This window comes from Artemia franciscana, chromosome 5, assembly GCF_032884065.1.
Source record: "Artemia franciscana chromosome 5, ASM3288406v1, whole genome shotgun sequence".
Lineage (NCBI taxonomy): Eukaryota > Metazoa > Arthropoda > Branchiopoda > Anostraca > Artemiidae > Artemia > Artemia franciscana.
This window is the reverse complement of record NC_088867.1, coordinates 21745356-21762820: the sequence shown is the minus strand read 5'-3', so window position 1 is coordinate 21762820 and position 17465 is coordinate 21745356. Positions and strand designations below refer to the sequence as shown.

General features: G+C 33.9%; 1 protein-coding gene across 1 annotated transcript in view; it reads right to left on the bottom strand.

Moving 5' to 3' along the window:
- LOC136027112 (uncharacterized) overlaps positions 1-16019 on the bottom strand; it is a 75054-nt gene extending 59035 nt beyond the window's left edge. Inside the window, exons 1-2 of the mRNA XM_065704057.1 lie at positions 16001-16019; positions 3562-3707 (exon numbers count right to left, since the gene is read on the bottom strand). Coding sequence (XP_065560129.1) covers positions 3562-3699 — 138 coding nt within the window. The 5' untranslated portion in view covers positions 3700-3707; positions 16001-16019. The remainder of the gene's footprint in view (positions 1-3561; positions 3708-16000) is intronic.
- Between the last annotated feature and the right edge of the window lie 1446 nt (positions 16020-17465).

Sequence of the window (17465 nt, the reverse complement as noted above, 5' to 3'; positions counted from 1 at the left end):
CTCTGAAGCATGGGCGCTCCGAAAAGCGGATAAAAATTTACTAAATGTTTTCCAGAGAAATTGTCTACGGATTGTTCTGGGTACCCAGCTGACTGATGGTACTTCAAACTGTAGGTTGTACAAAAAGTGTGGTTCAACCTCCCACTTTCTAGGACTATAATGAAAAAAGGTTGAGATGGTTAGGGCAAGTTCTGTGGATGAAGGATGACAGATTGCCAAAGATTGTTCTTTTCGGCCAACCGTCTTGGGCTAAACGGAAAGCAAGTCGTCCTCGTCTGGGGTGGGAAGGTCTCATAAAGAAAGATTTAAAGGAAATGGTAACTTCTTGGGAGGGAGTAAACAGGGAGGCTTTGAATAGATTGGGATGGAGGAGGAGCGTGCGTAGCTGTGTTGGCATCAGGCGGATTCGTGCTGCGAGTTGTTAGTAGTAGTAGTAGTAAGTTAGAATTTTTCCTCAAAAAAGACAACAAATTTCTTGAAAACAGTCTCAAAATACACTGTTTCTACTTAAAACTCAGATTAATTCTTTATTCTACAAAGCCCAATCAATATTGTTACTTTTTAAACGCACCTTGTGCAAAAGCTCATGCTGAGTTCCTTTGCCCAAAATAATAAAACTTAACCCAATCTACGGTGTCATTTCTAAGGTTGCAGCATGTGCAAACAAACTCAACGTTTTATTTTTCTTCAGACACAATACTTATTATTTGTTTCTGATACAAATGATCATGTGAACAATTCGTTTTTTGTTTATTAAGAAAGATGCCACAAACACTACTAATAACAAGGAAACTATGTCATTGCTTTGCATACTTATTTATGTACCATAATTGCGTGAAGAGAATCATTCCTAAAATAACATGAAAACGCATAAAAGATAGATCTGTTAACAAAATAGGTCACACCTTGCCTCCAAAGATGAACGCAGTATATCTAGAATGGTTTGATCGTGAAGGATAATGGACTAAAATTTCTTCATCCAATTCTCCATGGTTGTAGGCACTTTTCAACTAAATTTCAAAATTCAGACACTTTCTTGTTAACTTTATGTGGGGCTTGGAAGTTGCATATTCCTCTGTTGTTTTTTTATATATACATTTTTTTTGTCCCTTTACCCAAGGCAAATTCTTCATTAGTTTCAAGCTGATCAGAGCACTTTCGCGCAAAGATCAGAGAAGGTGTGTAGGTCTCTGATTATCGTGATCTTCATGTTCTCATTGTCATCTAAGATTTTTGAATAGGATATAGTATTTTGAATAGGATATGAACGTTTTCATACGATGATTAGGGAAGGGGCCTGTGACTCAGAAAACCTTCTTGTGTTCAGTGTCCGCAATGTACTTCCTCATAAGTTTCAAGCCAACTCGTGAAATAAAATCTGCTTACTTCTCCGCTGGGCTTAACTGGTTGATATGGGTTTTGGGAAGGTCAGAGCCCACGTTTTGCCCCAACTCATACAGACTAAAAATACTGACATAATTCTCCGTCAAACAGGATCATATCATATGACTATCTTTCACCTAAAAAGCTGGTAACGGTAGAGATATGACATTGTAGGGATCACAAGCCAGCTTTTGTTTACCAATCATATATAATAGAAATTCTTGTATAACTCAAAGTAAAAAAGGCACATCTTGCCAACCTTTCGACTAAAGATCTGGATTCAGGAGGGGCTGGAGGAACGAAGTATGTTGGGTGGGTCACAGGCACTCTTTGTACCTTTAATAATATCCTTGCGTGATTCTACTTAAAGCAAGGTTAAAAATACCTGTCTAGGTTCGTTGGGGTTTTCATTTCTTCGTTTAATTTTGACTTTCCTTTCTTGAGTTTCAGTGATTTTTTACATTTCGAGTTTGTCTTTTATGAGCTAGCTGTTGCTTATTTGAAAACTGCTATTTACTTTCTGTCAAAATTTCTTATTTTAGAAACACTATAAATTAAAGATTTGGATTAACTAGTAGGAAAAAAATGTCTAGAAATTGATGGTGTCTATTTTTTATTTATTTTTCTTGTTTTTTGTTTTGTTTTTTTTTGTTTTTTTTTAGTTTGGAACATTTACATAAGTACATTTTAGAACAGGATTGGTTATTTTAGCTTTGAAAATCTAAAAAAAAAAAAAATATAGAGCTAAGTAAAAAAAAATTGTCATTTTTGGGTAACATCCAAAAGTAAGTGTCAACCAAATACTTTGATGCAAAAACTTCAAAATGTCTAAAAAGTGAATCTGGTCAGACCAGCTTCTGACATACTCAACTATTCTTTCTAAGAGAATGTACAATATTTTAGACTGGCCTTCACGTAAAGCACTGGAATCAATTAAAAGTAATTAAGTGTAAAACATAGTTTCACTGATACTCATTTGCGATGATTTAGACACCCTGTTGAGCATTTACCATCAATAGTTTTAGTTTTGATTTTGCATTGGAAAATAAATTCTTGGAAAGAAACATCTCTAAAGCCACCTGAAATCTTTGATATTGCTCGTTATTATATATCAGGAGCTATAATTATAAATTTTCTTGCAATAGTAAGTAAAAAAAAAAGCTATTTCTTTTTTCTTATATTGATAAATTTTGATGAAGGATTATCCTGCTATTTACTATTTTAAAGTCATGTTTACGGGCCCAAAAGAGTATTTTTAAATGCAAAACGTAACGTTTATGTTTTAGTCATAAAACTGCACTAAATATTTAAGAATGTTGGTCGAATGATAATGGTAGAAGTGAGTAGGCAGGTTGGATTGGTTTTGTTTTCTACCTTCCTGAATTTTCAACAATTTAAATTTTGTTTAAATATTAAATTGTTTTTGTTCTGTATTGTTTTAATTAGTATCTTTATTTAAGCTTCATAGTTCCATACTTTGTTTAGCTTCTTTGTTCAGTACTTTTGAAGGCCAATAGTTCGGTAAAATCATCAACGAAAGAGAGAATTAGAAAAGGATAAACGTTGCCTTCAGAATGGTACCATAGCAGGGAAGCATCTGTAAGCTTGTATTACCTTTAGAAGAAAAATAAGACGCAGGAAAGCTTATCAATGAAACTTCACCCTATCCATTAACAATTTAAAATAACTTATCCTCTCGTTTCTCATGTTAACAGTTGGTTCAGATGGGTAGAAAAGTATCAGGAAGAATTTTTTTATTATCATATATATATATATATATATATATATATATATATATATATATATATATATATATATATATATATATATATATATATATATATATATATATATATATATATATATATATATATATATATATATATATATATATATATATATATATTATATATATATATATATATATATATATATATAAAGTTTTAAAGTTAAAAAAAATTTTTGTTCATATTCATTATCAATGCTTTTAGACACCCTCTAATTCCTCACGACAGTATCAGTATCATTTGTTTCAATTATTCATGATTGTTAAACGAAAGTTGAAGTCCTTCTTGAGGAATTTTTTGAAAGAGTTGTATTTATGCTATTGGTTTAGAAACAAAAAAGAAGTTCAAAATACACTTATTAATAAAGTACAATAAAATTCAGCACACAGACCTCATCAACAAGCCAGTCAAATATTGGTTGATTTCCAATGGTTAACAGTCCTGTTGTTACAGCTAGACAGTTTTTGGCAAGCCTGAGCCTTTTCTCAATGGGAACTCCATCATCTGATAAGCAATTTAACACTTCCATTTCAACAGCTGAAAAAAAAAGCAAAGATAAAACATTCACATGAAAGAAAAATACACCAAGTGTGCTTGAGGAATATCAAATATTACAGATTTAAATACTTGGGGGAGGGGTTATCTGCAATGTCAATTAAGTTAAATTATTCAACTTTTGCTCATTGGCAAATACTGGTCTCGGACAAATTAAATATAAAAAAAAACAAGTTTATTCCACTGAAAGTAAGGAGCAACATTAAAACTTAAAACGAACGGAAATTATTACATATATGAGGGAGGCCACCCTCTCCCCATCCGAACGCTTAAGTTCGGATTGTGTCCCAATTATTTAAGAATGACTCCTGAATCACAAAGGCCATTTAATTAGAATAAAAAGCTCTTCTAAAGTACTAAAAAAAACTTTAGCATATACAGCAAGGTGTTGATGAGAGGAGACCTCCCTCATATATGGAACAATTTCTGTTCTTTTTAAGTTTTAATGCTGCTCCTTACTTTCAAATGAAAAATATTGTTTTTTTTAATATAATTTCTGATCATTTTTTTAATAATTCTGAAAAATCCTACCCCCTCTCCGTGAAAAATTCCTTTCCCCCATGAAAAATTCCTCTATGGAAGAATTCTCCCATTTAACCCCCTACCCCACCCTCCACGAGAAAAAAATCCACTGAAAAAGTCTGTATACCTCCCAACAACCAATACTACTACTACTACTACTAATAACTCACTATAGCACCAAGCCGCCTGAGGCCAACACAGCCACGCACGCTCCTCCTCCAACCTAATCTATTTAAAGCCTCCCTCTTTACACCCTCCCAGGAAGTTCCCATTTCCTTTAAATCTTTATTTATGACATCCTCCCAACCCAGACAAGGACGACCTGCTTTCCGTGTAGCCCCAGACGGTTGTTCTTTTGGGAATTACTGGGGGTTGCATCACCATTAAAGACAACAGTTCTTAGATTTTTCGACTGTGCTTGAAAAAAGGCTATCTCAATATTTTGATTGGGAGACTTTGGGGGGAAATGAGTGTAGGAAGGGGGCTAGCTACCCTCCAATATTTTTGGTCACTTAAAAATGGCACTAAAATTTTGGTTTCTGATCAAATGAGTCCTCTCCCAATGTTATACAATCGCTGGCTCGATATGATCACCCCCCCCCCCCGGGGAAAACAAGCGAAAAAAAAAACGAATATACACGTTACCTGATCTTTCTTGTAGAAAAAAAAATTCGAAATTCCTCATTTTTGCAAATAGGACTTTGAAACCTCTACAATAAGGTTCTATGGTTCGCTGAATCTGATGATGCGGTTATCATTAAGATCGTTTGATTTATTTTTATTCTTTAGGGGGGGGGTCCTCTCTTTTTTAAAAACTGAAAAAAAATTTCAGTCTTGTAAATTTGGGTACTAATGGTTACCACTTATTTTGACGAATTTTACATATTTTGAATAAACATCGAAATTCAATTCTTTTGATGTGTCTGTTATCATCAAGACTCTGTTTCTTAGAGGTTTGGTTACTATTGAGCTGGATCACTCTTTAGAGTTTTGGTTACTATTGAGCAGCATCAGAATTTCACTTATTGACAAATATCGCTTTGGAGAAATAAACTTTCAGACTTTTGATCATTAGCAAATTATCATTGGTAAACTTCTAAATTTTTACTTGTTGATAAATTCAGATGCACAAAACTGAAACTTGGAGATAGGGGCAAAACTTTCTTTTTATGTGAAACTCAGCTTTTCACACAATCCACACATACAAACAATATTGCAAGAAAAGGAAGAGTAATAACTCATGTGCTATAACAAGCTAAAGTCATGAGTGTTGTTATTTGTACTTTTTTGGAAACTTTTCTCTGCCTCTGATAAAAAAAAAAAACAAATCTGATTGTTATTATTCAGTTTCTGCATGTATTTTCTCAGTATCCCTATTTGGACCCATAATAGTTACATGTCCTGACTGTGTGGTGTTTTTGGGATTTGTCAAAAAAAAATGGAGAACTGTCATATAGATTTGCTGACCAATGCAATAGAAGTGTCGATTTTCCACTGATTTGCCTTTGTTCTTTTCATTTTTCCTTTTCTTTTTCCATGATTTTATCTTTGAACAAGCACATAGTGTTGAAAGATGTAAAATCTTGTACAATTTGACCCTTGTTGACTGAGTGTTTAAAAGATAAGTTGTGAATATATGTGTGTAACTTTTGTTTTGTCAATGCCCTTGTTGTTTTTCCTTGTCTTTTTTTATATTCATCTTAGTGCACCTTTGTTATGTACAGAGGGTAACAATGAATTACTATGATCAGAAGTTAAAAAAGCAAAAACAAAAAGAATGTTTAATAAACCCATGCAATTAGTTTTCTGGAAATAATGCACAAGAATTGGTCTTCAGATTCTCGTTTTTTGAAAAAAAAAATCATTCAAAAATAAAGATTTGAAAAATATTTGTTTTTCAGCTATTCATTCCATGAAGCTATGGTTGGAAGGTAGACTCCTTTGTATGGATTGGTTTTATTTATTATTGTTAGCTATTATATAGTGTTTAAAATAGAAAGGAAAAAGAAAAATATATTATATAAATTAAAACTTTCTAAACAAGATAAGAGAAAAAACTTTATAATATATATAGGAAAATACTTTAATTAAATCTTATTCAGTTTTCTGGAAGAACATCAGCAGAATTAGGTCATTATTTGACGTAATTTTTGCATATAATTGACCACCAACATTTTTAACACCAATCAAGAAACTCAGTTCCTTCTTATACCCGAGGAACTACAGCTTGTGCTGTCTAAACACATTACATTTTTCTTATGCATTTTTAACATCTTCTAATGATATATTATAGAAAAAATAAGCTAGTGGTATTGTATAACACTAAGCTAAAATAAGCTAATAGTGGTATTTGTAAGAACTTTGTACAACCAAAAATAAATTCTTGCAGGGAGTTAATTTTCTTGTAGAACTTCACATGTGCATTAAAGCACACAAGGAAGAAGAGGCAAGGAGGACCCCTCTCAGTCTGATCTTTCATCTATAATATTAGTTAATTACCAGACAGTGAAAATGTTCAAATTAGGGCCTGAAAACACTTAATTTTCATGATTATATCAATAGCTGCAACCTGGTACAGAGAAAATCCCAGTACATAGTAACCAAAAGCTTAGAAACACTTTTAAAAAATGTCACATAAGAAAATTTTGATGTTGCTGCTGATTCATGAATGAAAGATACTATCTTGGTTCATCTTAACAATAAAGATAATTGTGAAAAATTTTCAGAAATTTTTAAAAACAAATTGTCTCTTTTGTTTTCATTTGGTTTCTCCACCAATAACTGTACAATGGAGCACCATTTATGGCTGTTTATGAGGTAGCTAATGCTCATATTTAAGCACTTTTGAAATTTCATCATGGCAAAACTATCGTAAAATGCTGGGCGGAATACAATAATGAGCTGGGACACAATTGTGCAGTGGCAATTATTATATTTGAAACTAGCTGTTAGAGTGGCGCTTCGCGCCACCCCAACACCTAGTTGGTGGGGGCGCTTCACGCCCCCTAAGCCCCCCCGTAATTCGTTACGCGCCATATTAGTTACGCGCCATATTAGTTACGCGCCATTCTAGTTGTGTCCATGCGTCCCACCTGTGAATATAGATAGATATATATATATATATATATATATATATATATATATATATATTTTTAACTGCGTAAAACTTGCGAATATACAACATTCTTTGCTGTCCCATTGTCTGTGCATATAAATAGATTGTCAGGTTTACCGACTCTTGAACATGCAACATATAATTGTCCATGGGAAAAACAATCCATATTCAGATCTATACCTCATTATTCTAATGATTGCCCTTGAGCTTTGTCGATGGTGATTGCTAATCAAACATTCCCTGTGTCCTGGTCGTCATTTATATATCACCCCCTGCGCCCCCCGGCGTCCCCGTTGTAGTTGTGTCCCGGACGTCATTTATATTCCCTGTGTCCCGGTCGTTATTTGTGTCCTGGTGTCCCAGTCTGCAATTTCTCTTTGAGTGTCCCGGTCGTCATTTGCATTCCCTGTGTCCCGGTCGTCATTTGTGTCCCAGTCTTTAATTCCGTCAGTCGACAAACATGACGTCAGTCGACAAACAACTTCATGGCGGCATAATGCTCAATCTTTATAATGAAATCAGTGGAAAATTTTAAAAATTTTTGAAAATTGTGAAAATTTAAAAAATTTACCACCAAAACCTATATAAAAAAATTGAAAAGCTACATTTCACTTACTGCTTAAGCCCTGTAAAAATATGAAAACATAATATGTCACATTTAGTTAAGGGCATTGCAATATAAGTTAGAAACTGCAAGCAAAGCAAGAAGCAAATTCTGTGATTCTAATCAGTGCTAGTTCAAACTTATTCATATACCAATTTGAATGAAAGTTGAGTCAAAAGAATTTGAGTTAAACAAGGTTAAGTTGAACAGAACTGGATTCATACCAATTATGTTTGGTTCCCCTGTAACTGAACCGTTTTTAACTAAACCTCATTTAACAGAACCCTTATTCAACTCAATCTCCCCTGCAACTGAGCCCATATTCAGGTCAACCCTCATGCAATTCAACAGTCATTTAACTCAACCCCTCTGCAAATCAACCCGATTTGACTCAATCAAAGAATATTTCTTTTTTTTATTTTCATCCATGTTTTTCAATAAAAGAATCCCTTCCAGACTTATGAAATTTAGAATAAGGAGACAACCTTTATTATTATTCTGAAGATGTGTTCTGTGAAATCTATTAATTATATGTTTACTTTTTATGCTGGCACAGTCAGTGTAAAAATTAAAAGTGAAAAAAAGTAAAGTTATATTAGCATCAGAAATCAACCTTACCATATCTGACCAACTCTTAATGTGCAAATATATTGTATGAGCTGTGTATAAGCACTGTATCTGTGTAAGTCATTCTTTCCTTCAAATTAATTTAGCAATTTGTCGCAATAATGGGTGTATATATACAATTCAGGGCATATATTTAAATACTAGGTGTGGAGGGTTTCAGTAAAATTCAATTAAAACACAAATTAATGCTATATTTTTGATTCAGGATAAAATATTGATTTCAAAGGTAGCCTATGTATCTTCCTTAGTTATGTTGTTTGCAAGTTAATCAGAAAATTTACCCAAAACAGTGATGTATGGAAAAATTGTGGTGATTTTTCTCAATGGGTAAAATATTTTATTGGTGTACTGAAAATCATGGAATGCATCTTAAGAATCACAATAATAGGTCACCATGATTATTCTAATTATTTTTACAGAAAGTTTGTAGAGGACACATTTTTAAGGTGTTTCTATCATACTCTGCCACCAACCCCTAATATGCAATTATATGGCCCAAAATATACATTTCTCATGCATTTTAACACAGGCCACTTTTGTTTCAACCTGTGTACTTATAAATTGAAACAATGTTAACAAAATGTTAAAGAAATGAAAAAAACATATTGGAAATATATAGCTTATTTGAAACTAAAACAGAATAAGCCATAGGCTTGTTTCATTGAAGATACAATAAAAAGCAGCAACAAAACCATAAATGAAACTGTCAGATAGCCATTGCAAAATAACAATGACAGTAAAAAAAAATGACAGTAAAAAAAGAGCAACAAAGTCATAGCTGTTATGGCCCCATCAGCCCTTCATAATACAAAAATTTTCACATAACGAAAATTCTGATGATAATTAATAAAAATAACTTTTGCAATGAACAAAAATGATAATAAACAAGACTTGTGCATCTGAGTGTTAATTCTTAGCATAAACAATAAATAGATTCCATAGACTTAACACAAAACAAACGAATACTTCAGGGGCACTAAGTAATACATATAATACTACAATCGATTTTATTGTCTCTCATAAAAATTTGGGCCATATATTTGCACATAAAGGATAGCTAGGCATAAATTATTATGGAAGCACCTTCAAGATGTGTTAACTAGAATTTTTCTGCATATTAGAATGTAATAATTGTTTTCTTAACATATTTTCTTTTCAATTGTCCTAATTTTAGGCTAGTACGAATAGAATTTGACCTATGTCAAAAATAAAATTTTACATGGAATTCCTGAAATACTACTGCTATTATATGACAATGCAAAGGGGGGGGGACAGGGATGAAGTAGTGATGGTTTTTTAGGAATAATATAGGTATGTATTTAAGAATGATTTTTAAAAAATTCCAGGATCTTACAGGCATTATGGCAGGTTGAACCACAAGGCTAGATAGCTTATCTACTTTCTTAGCGTTTATTAGTCTACTTGTAGTATAATCTTTGTTAGTCTATGTCTTTTTTTAGGTAAGGTTTATATTAATGGACTATTCAGGTAGCAAAGAAAATAAACTTACCTCTATAGTCAAAATTGCATCCTGAATCCAAATTTAACATTTATTTGTGTAAGAAATGAGCTTTGACCCCACCTAATATATAGCTACCAATTCAGAGCATATATTTGCACATTAAGGAGGTGGGGGTAAAATTCATTTCTGGTGAAAATTAATCACAAATTTGGATTCAGGAAGTCAATTATGACAGTAGAGGTAAGTTTGAACTTTACCACCCCCCCCCCCCCTAATGTACAAATATATATCCTGAATTGGTACATATAGGGGTGGGATAAAGTTCATTTCTAATATAAATGCATGTTAAATTTGGATTCAGTATACAATTCTGACTGCTGAGTCAAGTTTATTTCATAGATACCTGCTATGAAATAGTCCATTAATATAAAACTTACCCATTTTTTTTATAGCCTAAATGAGGCCCAAGATGGTCAATCATTTTGATCAAAAGCTTTTGTCAATTGATTGACATGTGCTTCAATCAACCCTTCAATCTTGACCAAAGCTAATTTCAAATTTATTTTTAACTTATGGCCAGGTTTTTATTTACAGTTCAGAGTCAGGTAGTGAAGTGTCTACCGTATGCAAAATGCAGTCTAATACTGATTTGGCCTCATTTCTAGGCAGGCATACTTTGTTTCATTCAAGTTAAAAGCAAAAATAATGCAAGGTCATTATAGTAACACAGGGAAGGTTGTCAGGTTTCATCTGCTGATGCTCTAAACTTCTTTCCCTGCTTGATCATCTTGTACTTGCAGATGAAATGTATTCTTAAAATGTTGAATTTCTTTTTAAGTTTAGAAACTGTATAATCTGGTTTCAATATCTTTACTACCCAGAATATCATGTCAAATGCTGTAGTTTTCTTATTTTGGTTATAATAGCCTCTTCTTTTAACTTTCCACAATGTAAGGTGACCCTGGTATAACTCTATTAATAAACAGATAAACTTGCATTTGGCATTTTGCTTAATTCTGATGTGTCTTCCATTGTTGTTAGTATGTGACTGATGGAATAATTACCTTAAATTACCTTAAATCGCAGCTTGGAGCAATATAAGGAATATCCATCCTTGTGATGCTCCATGAAAAAAAGAATTCATTTGGTGTAGATTGTGGCTGTTAGATTGGACTCTTGTGGAGGGCTCTGCAGCTTCCCAATTGTAAAGGAACTCCTGGCAGAGCCATTCCCTATCAAGGTGGGACTTGAACATGTCAGTTGAAGTAGCAGAAACTGTTCCTTCAGAGAGCTGGTTCCACATATTGATGATTCTTTGGCTGAAGAAGTGGCTTCTATGTCTACTCGTGGAACGCTGCATAGAGAGCTTCAATGAATGTCCTCTAGTACCTGAATGCAAGGGCTGTGAAAAGAGACCAGGAAGGATGTTTTTAGAGAGGATTTTTTTGGTTAAAATAATGTCACCCCTTTTTCGTCGGTATGTCAGCATTGGCAGCTTCAAATGACATAGTCTTTCTTTGTATGGAAATTTATTCATGTTGCTAACCATCTTAGTGGCATGACGCTGGACATCCTCAAGCAACTTTTTATCTTTTTTGAAGAAAGGGGCTGCCAATGGCATTCCAACCTCCAGGCGTGGACGTACAAGCGCCTTATATAACTTCACAAGAACTCTAGGGTGTTGGCTGGAGATGGTTCTTTTTATGATACCAAGGGTTTTATTTGCAGACAATGAAACAGACTTAGCATGGCTGCTAAACTTTAATTGGTGATCTACAATAACCCTAAGATCTCTTTCATCGGAAACAGTAGAAAGGAAGTTGTCTTGAAGGAAATACTTATGATGCTTGTTGTGTTTGCCAAAATGGATTACATGGCATTTGTCAACATTGAAAGTCAGAAGCCACATGTTAGCCCATCTTCCTAGACTGTCAATATCTGTTTGAATTGATTGCTGGTCAGAGGGAGTAGCCACTTTTCCAACTAGTTTGGAGTCATCAGCATAAAGGGTAACAAGATTTGAAAGAAGGGTGGGTAGTTCGTTAACATAAAAGTTGAAAAGTGTTGGTCCAAGAATAGTGCCCTGGGGCACGCCACTTAATACAGTTGTGGGAGAAGAGAAATGAGGAGTTCCTTGTGAATCAAAAACTCTGACACTCTGTGATCTTTCAGAAAGGAAGCCCATAATCCACTGTACAACACCTTCATTGACACCTGCAGCCCTCCATTTGATTATGAGGAATTCATGAAAAATTTGTCGAATGCTTTGGACAGATCAAGAAGAATCATGTCAACAGGAAAACCATCATCAAGAAGTGTAGTCACTAATTCATATGTTTGGATGAGGTTAGTGTCCACAGATCTACCAGATCTGAATCCATGTTGTGATGTGGAAAGGATGTTACTGACCTCAAGATGTTCAATTAGAGCTTTATTAACAAATGTTTCAAGCACCTTAACAACTGCAGAGGTGATGCTTATAGGACAGTAATTTTCTACTGAGTCTCTTCGTCCCTTTTTATGGATTGGGGTTATATAAGATGTTTTCCAATCATGCGGTAGTTCCCCATTTTGAAGAGATAACTGGAGCAGCATGCACAGGGGATAACTGAGAGCTTTTTGACACTCCTTAAGAAGAAATGGATGAACACCGTCTGGTCCATTTGACTTATTTACATCAAGCTTCTCAAGGCTATTGAGAACCATTACTTCACTTACTGACAGATCAGGCATAGGGAAAAGCACTTCATACAATGGAGGATCTGGTGAGTAGGTACCTGAGTTTTGGGTAAAGGCAGAAGCAAATTGTGCATTTAGAATGTCATCCTTATCTATTGGAGATGAGTGAAGTACACTGTGGTCAACAAGGTCAGGAATAGTATGATGATTTGGGTTTTTAGAAGAGACATGTCTCCAGAAAGATTTTGGGTTTAACTTGATCTCAGAAGCTAATTTTTCCTTGTAAGCAGATTTCAATTTTTTTTTACAGAATCTGTTACACGATTCCATACTGCCTTATAAATTGACAGGGTCTCCTGGTTCCTCTTCTTCATATATCTTTTCCAAGCTCTAAATTTCTGGTTAATCAGCTTCTTAACGTCCTTAGTGAGGAAGGGAAGTGTTTTGGGCTGTTTCCTAAAAATAACCCTGGAATGTTTCTTTTCAAGAGCAAGGAGAGTTTTTTTTTAAATTTAACCACAACTCAATGATGTCACTGGTGATAAGCATTGACCAGTTTGCAGATGAAAGTTTGCTGTATTGCCTCATAATTGGTGAAAGTCTGAGGACGAAAATTTAGGTTAAGGATGACTATTTAGGGACAACACAGATAGAATAACTAGGTGGTCACTACTAGCAATTGGCAATAAATAATCATTACAAATAAGGGAATCAGTATCATGCAATATGACAAAGTCTAACAGTGAGGGATTCTGATCAGCTCTATAGCATGTAGGCTTATCAGTAGTCTGATGAAGAAAATTATTTGATAGGCAAGATAAAAAAAGTGAGTCTCTACTATTAGATCAAAAATGTCCAGTTCCTTCAACCCACTCAATTGCAGGAAAATTAAAATCTCCAGTGAATATTAACTCAAATGAGCTAGGAAGGGATATTGAAGATGTCATTTCATCAATGATGGTTTTGAGGGCCAATTCACTATCTTCAAGGGAAGGAGCACTTGGACTTCAATAAATGCACCCAAGATGCAAATTTTTATTAGCAATAGAGATATCAAGCCATACACTTTCAATCAAAGATATATCAAGCATAGCAGGATTTACAACACTAACCTGGATACTATCTCTTACATAAACACAAACTCCTCTTCAACAATTTGGGTGCTCCAAGTTGCTAAATAGTTGATATCCTGAGATCTGTAGGGATGTTTCAGTAACTGCCAAAAAACTATGTTTTGGTAACAATTCAACAAAACTTGCAACATCTGCTGCTTCTTCCCTAAGAAGCACTCCAGATTCTAAAAGCTTATTTGTCAGACAGTCAACATTGCTTGAAAGAACACAGAAAGTATTTCCAGAAAGGGGCTTCTGACTTGGGAAATTTGGCTGTTGAGACTCAGAGGTCACATCAGATATGGTACTTGAAAAACTTGAATCTGCTGAGTTCTGACATGACACGAACAAATTATTAGATATAACATTTGAATTATCATTAGCAGAAATAACACTTAGATTGACATGGGAAACATTTGGAGAAGAATTGAATGAAGCTTCCCAAGAAATATCAACTGACAATTTATCAAAACAAAGCACTGGGGAAACAAAACTAAAAATTTGTGGAAACAAATTTGTTCATAAAATGAACAAAACTAGTATAGACAGTCAATCACCCTTGTCAACTACTTGGCTCATTTAAACTTTCTAACAAACACCATCAATGCTTGACTCAAGTGCCAAACAGGTTCCAAGACAGTCAGTCATGCTTGAATCAATTGATTGCTGGAAGCTTTTTATCAAATTGATTGACTATATTGGACCTCCATAATACCATGCAATTTACAAGTAAGAATAGCTTTTGGTGCCAATGCAGAATTACTCCACTTTAGAAATATATACTATAAAATCTGATCATAACTAAAAAAGCAAAATGCTAACTTATGCTACATTAATCCTAAAGTACTTCCCTTTACTTTTTTCAGACCCTCGTAATGTTCAAATATATAGTCCAAATTTTATATTCTCAATGCATTTTCTATACTTCCTGAATTCACTAATGTTTTTTCTTTGTCATTAAATCCATTTATAAAAAAAATGGTAAAATTCTAGTTAATTGACTTCTTGCTATCTCAGAAAGGGTTTAGGTTAAGAAAATGAAACTTTCAGGGAAGAATCTACAGACTAAAGTATGTCCTAGGAAGTCACTACCTCTACTTCTTCTCCCTCTAGAGGGCACTGACCTTTAAATACTTTAAAATACCTTCCCATGACATACTTTAGCCTGTAGACCCATCCCTAAAAACAATTTTGTTGTACTTCAATTGAGCAGAAGATCTATTTTGCAAGGTTTTACATTTGAAGGAGAAAGAGAAGAGAAGGAGAAGAAGTAGGCTAGAGGTAACCTAGTTGCTTCAAAATACATTCCTGGGACATACTTTGGTCTGTAGATTCATCCCTGAAAGTTTCATTTTCCTAACCTAAACCCTTTCTGAGATAGCAAGAAGTCATTTAACTAGAATTTTACCTTTTTGGTAAAATTCTAGTTAATTTTACCATTTTTACCATAATGATAAAATTCTAGTTAATTAACTTCTTGAAATTTCGGAAAGGGTTTAGGTTAGGAAAATGAAACTTTCAGGGATGGGTCGATAGGCTAATGTATGTCCTGGGAAGGTATTTTGCAGTACCTACCTCCACTCCTTCTCTCTCTAGAGGGCTCTGACCTTTGATGACCTAAACCATTTCTGAGATAGCAAGAAGTCAATTAACTAGAATTTTACTTTTTGCTAAAATTCTAGTTAATTGACTTCTTGCTATCTTGGAAAATTTCAGGGCCCTCTTGAGAGAGAAAGTCAATTAACTAGAATTCTATTTTTTTGGCAAAATTCTAGTTAATTGACTTCTTGCTATCTTGGAAAACTTCAGGGCCCTCTTGAGGGAGGAGTAGAGGTGGGTATATAAATACCTTCCCAGGACATACTTTAGTCTGTAGATTCATCCCTGAAAGCTTCATTTACCTAACCTACACCATTTCCAAGATAGGCCTAGAAAGAAGTCAATAAACTAGAATTTTAAACTAAATATATAATTTTCTATATAACTACACATTAAGGGGATGGGTAGGGTAAAGTGAAATGCTTTTATGAATGATATAAGTAGGCTATTTTAGGATTTTAAAAGTTGTTTTATAGTTTTATGGGGCTTCCTTCTGAGGAGATATAATTCTTCACTAGCATTTAAATATTTATCGTTACTCTAAATACCCACTACTTGTAGCAGATCTACTGGTAATAAAAACAAAAATTCAGTCACGTCTTCTGAATTTCGTATAGCTCAAAACTATGTTGCCGTTAGGTCAGGGTTGCAAAACTTTTTGGGATTAAAGTATCCAGGGCCATATTTACGTTCTTCTTTTTCAAATAAAAGCAAAGTGGTTTTTCAAATCCCATGTAAAACCTCAAATCCCCTAAATAGACGAAGAAGAATAAGAATTCAGTACAATTTCTAGGGTTCATATCTATCACTTTCAGAAAATAAGTTAAATGAACTTTTATCTTTTATGAATAAAAATTCCATTGATATTGCTTGCCTTCAAGAAACCCATTTGACTAATAACCAACAAACAAAGTTTCCAGGATATACTATCCTGAGAAAGGATAGGTCTTCTCAGAGAAAAGGAGGTGGCGTAGCTATAATTTTAAATAATAATATTAAATTCTGCGGTATTAATTTCCCAGATTTTTCAAATGATGTTGATGTTATTGGCATCAATGTTTGGATAAATAATACAAAAACATACATATTAAGTCTTTATAACCCCAATGGCCAGACTACAGATGCCATGGATTTTTTCACTTATATTACTAATTCTAATATGCTAAAAAACATAATCATCTGCGGGGATTTTAATGCCCACAGTCTTCTGTGGGGGGATAAGCCAGCAAATAAAGCTGGTAAGCTCATTGAAAGATTGATTTCAAATAATGCCGATTTAGCAATTGCTACCCCTCCTAATCTAAATACATATTTTAACCCCAAAAGTGGTAAATTTTCAACTATTGACCTACAAATTGTTTCAATAAATATACTAAATAAAATTTATATTAAGAAAATTGAAAATCTATGCACTGACCATTTTGCAATAGTATCCTCTTTAAATGAACCAGCCAACATTCTCCCACATATCCCTAAATATGTCAACACCAAAGCAAATTGGACCATGTTTAGAAACAAGCTTAATGAAGAAGTCCTAAGTTTAACCCAGAAATCTCATACCTCAGTTGTAACTGCTGACACGTGTGCTGAAGCTATGACATCAATATTAACAAATGCAGCTAATCAAGCTATCCCCAGAACTTCACCTAGGAAAACCATCCCTAAACACACCCCTAAAGCATGGTGGACAAATGATTGCCAAATTATGTGGAGAATAAAAAATGCAACTAGGAGAGCATACCTAAGAAAACCATCCCCTGACACATATTTAAGTAAATTACAAGCAGAGGCTAACCTCAAGAGAACAATAACTAATGCCAAATATAATTATTGGAATAATTTTGCAAATAATCTTTCCAGAGAAACATCTGAGCCAAGAATACATAGACTTATAAGCAAAATCTGTGGGAAAAAAACATCCTCCAACCCTCTTATGTATGAACTAATACATGAGAATTGCCACTATGATAACGACACTGATAAGGCAAAATTATTTGCCTCCCTTTTCTCAAAAAAGCTA